Raw genomic sequence first — 12817 nt, 5'->3', positions numbered from 1 at the left:
AGAAGCCCACAGCTCGAGGAGCCCCAGGAGCAGGCAAGAAGGGGTAGATCCCGGAGCCCCAGGAACAGCCCTAGGACATCGTCCAGGAATGGGCTAAGCCCCGAGGCCTCAGGATCAGCCCTAGGAGCAAGAAGGGCTCTTCCCTCATCATCCAAGCAATTCCCATTCCTCTCCTCACAATAAAGACAACAAAAAGGGCAGGACCCCTCCCCAGCCACCCTGCCCACCCAGCTCCTGCTCTTCTGCCACCTCCCTCAGCTCAGCCAACAAACCCAGCAATCATCTGAAGAGTAAGGTTTGGGTTTTTTTTTTTCCTTGCCTCAAAGAAGAGACTGAGAGCATCTTCCTCGTGGCTGACTGAGTGGACAGACAGCCCCCTGACATAAACACCCTGGGGGCAATCCACCACAGCCAGCTGTGTCTCAGAGCTGCCATGGCTGCTGGGGGAGCACAGGAGGTCAGACAAGGTCTCGTTGTAGATCTCCAGGTAGGACACTCGGATGCTTAGGAAGGGCTCCAAGGATTGGGTGTTGGCTTTGAAGACCTGAAAGAAAGACCCAGTATTTGTCAGTGGTGCTGCTGATTCACAGACCCCATTTTTTTTTTTTTTTTAGCTATTTCTGGCTTTCCAGAGGTGCTATTTATAACTTTCTGAGCAGGGCAGGAGCCTGCCCAGAGCTCGGTTTGTGCTGCAGTTCCCCGACTCAGGGCTGAGTCAGCAGCTCCAAAGGGATTGCTCCAACCACCCCTTGGGAATAAAAACTCTGCTTGGGTTTGGGAAGCAGCAAGGACCTGCTGTGAGCTGGCAGAATTAAACAGGTAAAACCTCTGCAAACAACAAGGACTCCAAAATTCCTCCCAGCTGTCTTTGGGGGGGGTTTTATTGGTGGGTTTTGTGGGAATGGGGAATGATCCCTGGTATCAGTGCCTGAAAATCAGTCCTGACCCCTCAGAGCTGAAGTGAATGTGTCAGGATGTGTCCTTGCAGCCACAGGACCTTGGTCCTGTAAGAGGTTTGTAATTGAGACCATCCCAGTGCTCTGAGCTGGCCCTGACACCAGAGCACCAGGACATGGAGCAGTAAAACCAAGGGAGAAGGTAACCAGGTTGGAGAGGATCCTTCATCCCAGATCAGCCAGGGGGGGAAAGGAATGCTGGGGATAGACAGAGAAGCACAGGATTATGGAATGGTTTGGGTTGGAAGGGACCTTAAATCCCCCCCAGTGCCCCCCCTGCCATGGTCAGGGACCCCTCCCCCAGCCCAGGGGGCTCCAAGCCCCATCCAACCTTCAACACTGCCAGGGATGGGGCAGCCACAGCTTCCTTGGGCAACCTGGGCACCCAGGGGCTCAGCACCCTCACCCCAAACAATTTCTCCCTCCCTCCCTCCCTGCCCAAGATCTCCTCTCCATCTCCCCTCTCCCAGCTCCAAACCCTTCCCCCTCGCAGGCTCCCATCCCTCCAGGCCCTTGTCCCAAGTCCCTCCCCAGCTTTCCTGGAGCCCCTTCAGGCACTGGAAGGTGCTCTAAGGTCTCCCCATTGCAGCCTTCTCTTCTCCAGCCTCAACACCCCCAACTCTCTCAGCCTGGCTCCAGAGCAGAGCTGCTCCAGCCCTCCCAGCAGCTCCAGGGCCTCCTCTGCACTGGCTCCAACAGCTCCGTGTCCTTCTGCTGCTGGGGACCCCAGAGCTGGGCCCAGCTTTACCCCAGGGGGGTCTCCCCAGAGGGGACCAGAGGGGGACAATCCCCTCCCTGGCCCTGCTGCTCACACAGCTCAGCACAGGGGGGGTTTGATGGCTCCTGGGGAGCTTCTCCTCTCCCCCCAGCACCCCCAAGTCCTTCTCCTCAGGGATGCTCTCCAGCCATTCCCCACCCAGCCTGGATTTGTGCCTGGGGCTGTCCATAAAACACACTCACACTGCTCACACAGTGCCAGGAGCTGACACAAGAGGTTCTTTGGTTCCTCCCTGCAGCCTCCCTGCCCCCCCCAGCTCCAGTACCTGCTGCAGAGCTCGGGGTATGATCCCTCTGTGCTCATACTCCGTGGTTGCTCCTGTCATGGTGTGGGTTTTCCCAGCCCCTGTCTGCCCATAGCACATGATGATCCCTAGAAAAGAGTCAAAACCAGAAGTATCCCCTCAAAAAATGCTTTGGGTTGGAAGGGACCCTAAAGCTCACCCAGTTCCATCCCCCAGCATGGGCAGGGACACCTCCCCCAGCCCAGGTTCCACTCAACCTCTGCCTCTCTCACAGGGATTCATCCCCCAGGTCAAACCTTCCATTTTCAACAAAATAATAATTTTTAAAAACCAGCAATAAATTACCACTGTAGCCAGATAAAGCTTCAGACACTAATCTCTCAGCCACAGTCTGGTAGGTCAGCTCCTGGGTGCTGTGGTGCAGGACTCCATCCACCTGGAAGGACCAATCAGTGCGTTGGTTGTTCACCACTCCTCTCCTGGCATCTTTTTTCAGGCATATATCTATGCTCTGGAACCCAAAAAATGAAAAAAAAATAGAGAGGGGAAGTTACCAGGAAGAGTTTCAGCAGGGATTGTCTGAAAACAAACCCCCCAGAACAGGAAATGAGGAGAAATGGTGGTACAGGGGGGATTTTCTGGTCATAGATGTGCTAAAAGAAGAACCCAAAGTGGTTGAGTTCATCTCGTCACCTTTCTGCCCAACTCTGTGTCCCAGGGAAATGATTCCTGAAGCAAGAGAAGGTGAAGGATGGAACTTGCATTAGGGGGGGACAGAAACAGCAAAACCCACAGGGAGACCTCTGGGGATGGAACTGGGGTTCCTCAGGGATCAGCTCTGTGAGGAGAACATTGAGCAGGACCCCAGAGATCAACACACACCCAAATGTCACCCCAAACTCAGGAGTGGAAGAACTAACCAAATAATGGAGTGGTTTGGGTTGGAAGGGACCTTAAAGCTGACCCAGTGCCCCCCCTGCCATGGTCAGGGACCCCTCCCCCAGCCCAGGGGGCTCCAAGCCCCATCCAACCTTCAACACTGCCAGGGATGGGGCAGCCACAGCTTCCTTGGGCAACCTGGGCACCCAGGGGCTCAGCACCCTCACCCCAAACAATTTCCTCCTAATATCTCAACTCAATCTCCTCTCTTCCACTTTGAAACTCTTCCCCCTCATCCTATCACTCCAGGCCCTTGTAAATTGTCCCTCCTCAGCTTTTCTGGGGGCTCTTCAGGTACTGGCAGACTGCTAGAAGTTCTGCCCAGAGCCTCAGGTTTTTATCTAACACAGATGCTGAGGCCAATGTCTCACCAGCCTCAAATCCAAGAATCCCTTCCCCATCTCCAACCTCAATCTCCCCTTTCTCTCCAACTTTTAACCCATTTCCCTTCTCCTCTCCCTACCCCCCCGTGTCCAAAGCCCTCCCCCAGCTTTCTTGGAGCCCCTTCAGATATTGGAAGGTTGCTCTGAGCTCCCCTGGGAGCCTCCTCTTCTCCAGCCTCAACAACCCCAATCCCTCAGCCTGGCTTCCCAGGGAGGTGCTCAGCCCTCTGAGCATTTGAGTGGCTCTGCTCTGGACACCTTCCAGGAGCTCTGTGTCCTTCTGGGGTTGGGGACTCCACAACTGGGCACAGGACTCAGTTCCAGGGCTAAAACCAAACCCAATTCCCAAACCTTCCCCACTCCCAGCTTTTCCTCTCTACCTTCTTGTCTGGCCCAAACTTGATCAGCTCTTGAGCAAACTGAGACGTGGGTTTGATCCTCACAAAGGTTTGGATTTGTCTCTCTGCATCCATTTTACCTGGAGAAGAAGTTGGGGGGAAACAGAAGGGAAATGATCAACACTGCAGACCCTGGAATGAACTGGGATGGCATTTGTCAGGAAAAGGGGAGCTGGAGTAGCTGAGTTTAAACACAAAGTGTGAGACAACACTGAGTTTTACTTCTCTTTGCCTCATGAAGCAAAGTGATGGTGGGGATCTGAGATGGATTTGCTTTTTTTTTTTGTCATTTTCTGGGTGTGAAGGTTTGCAGGGGATGTTCCTCCAGGTCTGTGCTGCCAGCTCCTGAGGCTCCTCACAGCATGCACTGAATCCAACTTTACTTTCATCTGATATTCCAAAAGGTTTCACAGTTTCTGGCAAACACCAAACTTAAAATTTTATGGAAGAAAAAGCCACAGATCTGACAACTAATATGTGATACAAATCTGGTGTTGCTCTTCTGGTCAAATACCCTGCAAGGCCTGAAGGATCTGCTGACCAAAACCCATGGGAGAAGGAGTCACAGGATCCATGCAGCTGCTTCCAAAAGAGAAGGGGATGGAGGTGGGGAAGGGTCTGGAGCACAAGGAGAAGGTCTGGAGAGCATGGAGGAGGGGCTGGAGAAGATGGAGAAGGGTCTGGAGAGCAAGAAGGAGATGGGGGATGGAATCCAGGCTGAGCTCTTGGTTTTGGGATGCAGTGAGGAAGATGGCAAAGGATCAACCCCAACAACCTTGTGCTGGGTGCTGGTGAGGTGCTCCTCAAATCCTGGGGTCAGTTTTGGGTCAGAAAAGAGACATTGAGGGTCTGGAGAGTGTGCAGAGAAGGGGATGGAGGTGGGGAAGGGTCTGGAGCACAAGGAGAAGGTCTGGAGAGCATGGAGGAGGGGCTGGAGAAGATGGAGAAGGGTCTGGAGAAGTTGTGAGGAGCAGCTGAGGGCCCTGGGGGTGTTGATCCTGGAGCAGAGGAGGCTGAGGGGAGACCTTGTGGCTCTCTGCAACCCCCTGAGAGGAGGTTGGAGCCAGGGGGGGTCGGGCTCTGCTCCCAAGGAACAAGGGATGGGACAAGAGGAACTTTGGGCACAACTCAAGTTGTGCCAGGGGAGGTTTAGGTTGGAGCTGGGGAAGAATTTCTGTCTGGAAAGGGTTGTCAGGGCCTGGCCCAGGCTGCCCAGGGCAGGGCTGGAGTCCCCATCATCCCTGGAGGGGTTTCAGAGAAAACCCTGGGGATGTGGGGATGAGGGACATGGGCTGGGGTGGCCCTGGCAGTGCTGGGGGAAGGGTTGGGCTTGGATGAACTTGAAGGATTTTTCCAACCCCAATGATTCTGAGTCCCTCTTACAGGGTGTTTTCTCCTCCTGGGTGCAGCACTTTGACCCTTCCACTGCAATCCTCCAGCTGGCTGTGCCCAGAGGTTCTCATCTGCCAGGTGGAACCTCTGCCCAGCTCAGGTTTATTTCCTTGCCCAAAGGGGAACAAAGGAATTCTGTACCTGTCCAACCCCCCCCTAAGGATCAGGGACAACTTTTGGCTCTCTGGAAGATGCAGATCCCATTTTTCCCTCAGCTGTTCCCTGCAGTCTGTGCCCAGCCCAAACCTTCTCTGTTTTTGTGTCTTCCTCTCATTTCTGATCCCTCCCTCACCTCATCTCCTCTGACTCTTCTTAACTTTATTTAATGAGACTTCATTTAACCCCCCTGGGATGATTCCCTGGGGATGGCACCCTGGGCACCTCCTCCTTGAGCACCACATCCATGCCAAGACAATCCCTGCTGCAGGGTATAGAGAAATGATACAGAATGAGATTCTTTAAAAGAAAATAAAAATAAAAAATGGAGTTTTGAAGTTGGGAGCAGCCTGGCAATGCCCCTTGGCTGGGTAAGGACACAAAAATCCAACCCAGACTGGAAGGGTTTGTGTTTTATTTGGAATCCTGGAATCGCTGTGGTTGGAGAAGCCCCTGGAAGTGTTTGAGTTCAGCCAAGGGGCAGGAAGGAGCATGGGAGAGGGAGAGGGAGGGAAGGGAAAACTGAGGCCAAAGTCCCCCTCCTTTGGATCAGAGGGAGACAGCAGAGTTCCAAAGGAGTGGGATTTCCCTCGTTGCTCAGGAGAGAAGGAATTCCTCCTGGGAGTATTTGGGATCAGATTGGGAAAGATCTCCTAAAACCCATGCAGCCCAACCCCAACCCAACCCCAACCCAACCCCAACCCAACCCCAACCCAACCCCACTAATCCTGACCCTAAAAATAGGGAAGGGAAAAAGGGGAAGGGAAAGGGAAAGGGAAGGGGAAGGGGAAGGGGAAGGGGAAGGGGAAGGGAAAGGGAAAGGGAAGGGGAAGGGGAGGGGAAGGGGAAGGGGAAGGGGAAGGGGAAGGGGAAGGGGAAGGGAAAGGGAAGGGGAAGGGAAGGGGAAGGGGAAGGGGAAGGGGAAGGGGAAGGGGAAGGGGAAGGGGAAGGGAAGGGGAAGGGGAAGGGAAGGGGAAGGGAAGGGGAAGGGGAAGGGGAAGGGAAGGGGAAGGGGAAGGGGAAGGGGAGGGGAAGGGGAAGGGGAAGGGGAGGGGAGGGAGGGGAGGGGAGGGGGAGGGAAGGGAAGGGAAGGGAAGGAAGGGAAGGGAAGGGAAGGGAAGGGAAGGGAAGGGAAGGGAAGGAAGGGAAGGGAAGGAAGGGAAGGAAGGGAAGGGAAGGAAGGAAGGGAAGGGAAGGGAAGGGAAGGGAAGGGAAGGGAAGGGAAGGGAAGGGAAGGGAAGGGAAGGGAAGGGAAGGGAAGGGAAGGGAAGGGGGAAGGGAAGGGGAAAGGGAAGGGGAAGGGGAAGGGGAAGGGGAAGGGAAGGGGAAGGGGAAGGGGAAGGGGAAGGGGAAGGGAAGGAAGGGGAAGGGAAGGGGAAGGGAAGGGGAAGGGGAAGGGGAAGGGAAGGGGAAGGGAAGGGAGGGAGGGGAGGGGAGGGAGGGGAGGGGAGGGGAGGGGGGGGGGGGAGGGGAGGGGAGGGGAGGGGGGGGGGGGGAAGGGGAAGGGGAAGGGGGAGGGGAAGGGGAAGGGGAAGGGGAAGGGGAAGGGGAAGGGGAAGGGGAAGGGGAAGGAAAGGAAAGGAAAGGAAAGGAAAGGAAAGGGGAAAGGAAAGGAAAGGAAAGGAAAGGAAAGGAAAGGAAAGGAAAGGAAAGGAAAGGAAAGGAAAGGAAAGGAAAGGAAAGGAAAGGAAAGGAAAGGAAAGGAAAGGAAAGGAAAGGAAAGGAAAGGAAAGGAAAGGAAAGGAAAGGAAAGGAAAGGAAAGGAAAAGGAAGGGGAAGGGAAGGGGAAGGAGCACCACGTCCCCAGCAGCCTCCAGAGACCCAAAGCTCTCCAGGTCACCTGCAACACCCTGAGCATCCAACTAAGCTGATTTTTTATTGTGGATTTGTTGGGGTTTTGGGTTTTTGTTTTTTTTTTAGTCTGCAGTGGAATTTTTATTGAAAAATGTTAATGGATCAACTGATCAAAAATCAGAAACATTCCTGGCTCTTCCACCCCCAAATCCTCCTCCAGGCTCCAAATGTTGAAAGGGCACCAGTGAGACACAGCCTGGGGTGGGTTCTATAGAACCAGGGAGTGGTTTGGGTTGGAAGGGACCTTAAATCCCCCCCCAGTGCCCCCCCTGCCATGGTCAGGGACCCCTCCCCCAGCCCAGGGGGCTCCAAGCCCCATCCAACCTTCAACACTGCCAGGGATGGGGCAGCCACAGCTTCCTTGGGCAACCTGGGCACCCAGGGGCTCAGCACCCTCACCCCAAACAAGTTCTTTCTCCCCAAGATCTCCTCTCCATCTCCCCTTTTGTTTTTAGTTTAAAATCACCACCCCGTGTCCTCAGCACAAGTGGGGGACAAAGCTGCTTTTGGGGGGGGAGGAGGAAGCCACGAGGAGGGGACAGAGCTGGAGGAGGGAGTGAGGGTCTGAGGAGGGGGATGAAGGTTTGGGAAGGGGGATGAAGCCTTAAGGAGGGGGAAAGATGGCTTGGAGGAGGAGGATGAGGACTGGGGGAGGGGACAAGGGTTTGGGGAAGGGGTCAAGACATTGAGGAGGGGGACAAAGCCTTGAGGAGGGGGAAGAGACCTTGAAGAGGGGGCCATGGTTTTGAGGAGGGGGACGAAGCCTTGAGGAGGGGGATGAAGCCTTGAGGAGGGGATAGAGACCTTGAAGAGGGGGCCATGGCTTGGAGGAGGGGGACGAAGCCTTGAGTAGGGGGATGAACCTTTGGGAAGGGGGAAGAGGCCTTGAGGAGAGGGCAACATGGCTTGGAAGAGGGGGATGAGGACTGGAGGAGGGAACAAGGGTTTGGGGAAGGGGTCAAGACATTGAGGAGGGGGATGAAGCCTTGTGGAGGGGGGTGAAGCCTGAAGGAGGGGGGTGAATCCTTGGGAAGGGGGAAGAGGCCTTGAAGAGGGGGCCATGGCTTGGAGGAGGGGGATGAAGCCTTGAGGAGGGGGATGAAGCTTTGAGAAGGGGAAAGAGACCTTGAGGAGGGGGAAAGATGGCTTGGAGGAGGGGGATGAGGACTGGAGGAGGGCACAAGGGTTTGGGGAAGGGGTCAAGACATTTAAGAGGGGGATGAAGCCTTGAGGAGGGGGGTGAAGCTCTGAGGAGGAGGAAGATGCCTTGAGGAGGGGGCCATGGCTTTGAGGGGGGGGATGAAGCCTTGAGGAGGAAGATGAAGCTTTGAGGAGGAAGACAAAGCCTTGAGGAGGGGAATGAAGCTTTGAGAAGGGGGAAGAGACCTTGAGGAGGGGGGAAGATGGCTTGGAGGAGGGGGATGAGGACTGGAGGAGGGGAGAAGGGTTTGGGGAAGGGGTCAAGACATTGAGGAGGGGGATGAAGCCTGGACGAGGGGGATAAAGCTTTGAGAAGGGGAAAGAGACCTTGAGGAGGGGCCATGGCTTAGAGGAGGGGTCAAGGGTTTGGGGAAAGAGCCAAGACATTGAGGAGGGGGATGAAGCCTTGAGGAGGGGGAAGAGACCTTGAGGAGGGGGACGAGGCTTTGATAAGGGGGATGAAGCCTTGAGAAGGAAGATGAAGGCTTGAGGAGGGGGATGAAGCTCTGAGGAGGGGGAAGAGACCTTGAAGAGGGGGCCATGGCTTGGAGGAGGGGGACGAAGCCTTGAGGAGGGGGCTGAAGCCTTGAGGAGGGGGATGAAGCTTTGGGAAGGGGAAAGAGACCTTGAGGAGGGGGGAAGATGGCTTGGAGGAGGGGGATGAGGACTGGAGGAGGGGAGAAGGGTTTGGGGAAGAGGTCAAGACATTGAGGAGGGGGATGAGGCCTGGAGGAGGAAGACAAAGCCTTGAGGAAGGGGATGAAGCTTTGAGGAGCGGAATGAAGCCTTTGAGAAGGAAGATGAAGCCTTGAGGAGGGGGATGAAGCTCTAAGGAGGGGGAAGAGACCTTGAAGAGGGGGCCATGGCTTGGAGGAGGGGGCTGAAGCCTTGAGGAGGGGGATGAACCTTTGGGAAGGGGAAAGAGACCTTGAGGAGGGGGGAAGATGGCTTGGAGGAGGGGGATGAGGACTGGAGGAGGGGAGAAGGGTTTGGGGAAGAGGTCAAGACATTTAAGAGGGGGATGAAGCCTTGAGGAGGGGGGTGAAGCTCTGAGGAGGAGGAAGATGCCTTGAGGAGGGGGCCATGGCTTGGAGGAGGGGTCAAGGGTTTGGGGAAGGAGCCAAGACATTGAAGAGGGGGATGAAGCCTTGAGGAGGGGGAAGGGACCTTGAAGAGGGGGCCATGGTTTTGAGGAGGGGGACGAGGCTTTGATAAGGGGGATGAAGCCTTGAGGAGGGGGATGAAGCTCTGAGGAGGGGGATGAATCCTTGGGAAGGGGGAAGAGACCTTGAGGAGGGGAAGATGGCTTGGAGGAGGGGGATGAGGACTGGAGGAGGGGACAAGGGTTTGGGGAAGGGGTCAAGACATTGAGGAGGGGGATGAAGCCTTGAGGAGGGGGATGAATCCTTGGGAAGGGGGAAGAGGCCTTGAGGAGGAGGCCATGGCTTGGAGGAGGGAACTGACGCCTTGAGGAGGGAGACGAATCCTTGAGGAATGTGATGAAGCTGTGAGGAGGGGGACGAGGCCCGGAGGGGGTCATGAAGCTGTGAGGAGGGGGACGAGGCCCTGAGGAGCCCCGGGGGGCAGCCGCAGCCTCTGGGAACACCGTGCCGGGACAGGCGGGTGCCGAGCAGGTTCCCGAGGAGGAGGAGACCCTCAGGGGTGGAAGAGGGGGGGCACCATCCTCCCCCTCCTCTCCCTCCTCACCTTCCTTCTCCCCCTCTGCTCAGGCGGAAAGCCGCAGGGGAGCTAGGCCGCCCGTTGCCATGGCAACCGAACCTCTCCCTCCCCGCTTCCGGGAGAGGGCCCGGAAGTGACGGTTGAACGGAAGCGGGCGGGAGGCGGCGGTACGGCGGGCGGGAGGGGACAAAGGGCGGGGGAGGCGAAGCGGGGCGTGGGGGGGGGGGGAAGCGGCCGGGAAGATGCTGGAGGCGGCGGCGGCCGAACCCGAACTGGACCCCGAGGACCTGGTGCACTTCTCGGTGGGCGATTTGCCCAGCCGGGGCTATGGAGTCATGGGAGAGATCCGGCGGCAGGGAAAGCTCTGCGATGTCACCCTCAAGGTGCGGCCCGGCCCGGCCCGGGGGAGCCGGGGAGTGAGGGGAGGGGGGAGCTGAGGGACCCACCAGGGAATGAGGGACCCCCCAGGGATTGAGGGACCCCCCAGGGATTGAGGGATCCCCCCAGGGAATGAGGGATCCCCCAGGGACTGAGGGATCCCCCCAGGGAATGAGGGACACCCCAGGGATTGAGGGATCCCCCCAGGGAATGAGGGACCCCCCAGGGAATGAGGGACCCCTCAGGGGCTGAGGGACCCCCGAGAATCCAAGGGACCCCCCAGGGACTGAGAGATCCCCCCAGGGTCTGAGGGGCCCCCCATGATCTAAAGGACTCCCCCAGGGGGGGGGTCACAGGTATCTCACAGGATCCGAGGGACCCCCCCCAGGATCCAAGGGCCCCCCCCCTGCTTCCGAGGGACCCCCCCAGGATCTGAGAGGCCCCCCAAGATGTGAGGGATCTTACAGGATCCGAGGGACCCCCCAGGCTCTGAGGGATCCCCGAGAATCCAAGAGACCCCCTCAGGTTCTGAGGGACCCCCCCCCAGAGACTGAGGGACCCCCCCAGGGACTGAGGGACCTCACAGGATCCAAGGGACCCCCCCAAGATCTGAGAGATCCCCCAGGGACTGACGGACCCCCTCCAGGGTCTGAGGGGCCCCCCATGATCTGAGGGACCCCCGAGAATCCAAGGGACCCCCCCAGGGGCTGAGGGATCTCACAGGATCCAAGGGACCCCCCGGGATCTGGGGGACCCCCCAGGCTCTAAGGGACCCCCCCAGGGAATGAGGGACCCCCGAGAATCCAAGGGACTCCCCAGGATCCAAGGGACCCCCCCAGACTCTGAGGGATCTCACAGGATCCGAGGGACCCCCCCAGGGTCTGAGGGAACCCCCCCAGGTTCTGAGAGATCCCCCAGGGACTGAGGGACACCCCAGGATCTGAGGGACACCCCAGGATCCAAGGGACCCCTCCAGGGGCTGAGGGACCCCCCCAGGGTCTGAGGGGCCCCCCAAGATCTGAGACATCCCCCAGGGACTGAGGGACCCCCCAGGATCTGAGGGACCCCCAGGATCCAAGGGACCCCCCAGGATCTGAGAGACCCCCCAAAGATCTGAGGGACCCCCCCAGGATCCAAGGAACCCCCCTGGATCTGAGGGACCCCCCCAGGGACTTGAGGGACCTCACAGGATCCGAGGGACCCCCGAGAATCCAAGAGACCCCTCCAGGCTCTGAGGGACCCCCCAGGATCTGGGGAACCCCCCAGGGTCTGAAGTTGAGGGGGAGCTGGGGGACCCTGAGGTCCCCAGAATGTTGGGGTGGGGGGGGTGGAAGCTGAGGGACCCCCCAAGCTGTAAGGGGGGGACTGAGAGGGACCTGAGGGCCCCTGGGCCAGGAGTGGGTCCTGAGGGGGGGTTGAGGGACACACATCCCCCCCCCCCAGGCTCTTTAGGGGGGGTTTGGGGGACCCCTGAGGGTCCTCAGGACATGAGTGGGGAGCTGGGGATCTTCCCCTTGGTTCTGGGGGGGCTGAGGAACCCACACCCCCCCCCCAGGGTCCCTTTGGTGGGGAGGAGGCATCTGGGGGTCCCCTGGGGTAGGAGGAGAGAGCTGAGGGGGGGATAAACCTCCCATGGTTTTGGGGGGGGGGCTGAGACCCTCTCCATCCCCTTTATTGGGATATTGGGGTGCTGGAGCACCCCCAAGCCCAGGGAGGGGGTGTTTGGGGGTCTCTTGGGGGGGTTGTGGAGCTTCTCTCTCCTTTGGAGCTGCCTCAGTTGAGTTTGGTTGGGTTTTAATTATGTTTTTTTTTGTTCCCAGGCAGAGTGACCCAATCCCTCACTTTGGGGTTGGTTTGGGGAGGGAAAGGGGCACCCCAGGACCCTTCCCCTGGGATCCCCCTGTGTGGGGGGGGAGGTTGCCAGCCCAACCTCTGCTCTCTCCAAAGCCTGGGAGCAGATTCCTCCTCTCTCCTAAACCTTTCTCCTTGAAAAGCCCCCAACCCCCAGGGCTGTGTCCTTGGGTGGGCTCAGAGGGACCCCCCCACACCCCAACCCCCCCATCCCTAACCCCATTTACAGCAGGAAATGTTGGGAATCCTTCAGAAGAGACCACAGAGGGGTTGGGTGAGGATGTGCAAGCTCTGGGCTGGGGGTTGAGTCACCCCACAATTAACTCAGGAGTTGTTAATTAAAGCTGGAGGGGTTCCCCTCCTCCTCCTCCTGCCTCTGCCAGGGATGGGGGTTTGGGGTGTCAAGGGGATGACTTGATCCCCAGAAATCCTCTGGGAGAGGGACTGGAGTGCTGAGCTCCCCTCTGCAGGGGTTGTCACCTCCTCAGCAGTGGGGACCCAGTGACAGAACTGGTTTGTGGTGGGGAGAACTGGACGTGGTGTTCCTGAGGTGGCCCTGGTGCTGCAGGGGATTCCTCAGGAGCTGCAGGAGATGGGGACTCCTCTGG

At 57.9% G+C, this 12817-nt stretch overlaps 1 protein-coding gene across 2 annotated transcripts in view; it reads right to left on the bottom strand.

The window, feature by feature from the left end:
- The window catches only part of KIF9 (kinesin family member 9), a 37407-nt gene extending 27349 nt beyond the window's left edge, over nt 1-10058 (bottom strand). The window contains exons 1-6 of one of the 2 annotated variants that reach the window (XM_030444918.1): nt 10008-10058; nt 3921-4114; nt 3681-3778; nt 2324-2489; nt 2000-2106; nt 320-544 (exon numbers count right to left, since the gene is read on the bottom strand). In XM_030444918.1, coding sequence (XP_030300778.1) covers nt 320-544; nt 2000-2106; nt 2324-2489; nt 3681-3773 — 591 coding nt within the window. In that variant the 5' untranslated portion in view covers nt 3774-3778; nt 3921-4114; nt 10008-10058. The remainder of the gene's footprint in view (nt 1-319; nt 545-1999; nt 2107-2323; nt 2490-3680; nt 3779-3920; nt 4115-10007) is intronic. The other variant, XM_030444917.1, reaches the window with a different exon arrangement.
- Nucleotides 10059-12817: the final 2759 nt, after the last annotated feature.

This window comes from Calypte anna, chromosome 2 (assembly GCF_003957555.1).
Source record: "Calypte anna isolate BGI_N300 chromosome 2, bCalAnn1_v1.p, whole genome shotgun sequence".
Classification (NCBI taxonomy): domain Eukaryota; kingdom Metazoa; phylum Chordata; class Aves; order Apodiformes; family Trochilidae; genus Calypte; species Calypte anna.
This window is presented reverse-complemented; position numbering and strand designations above follow the sequence as displayed.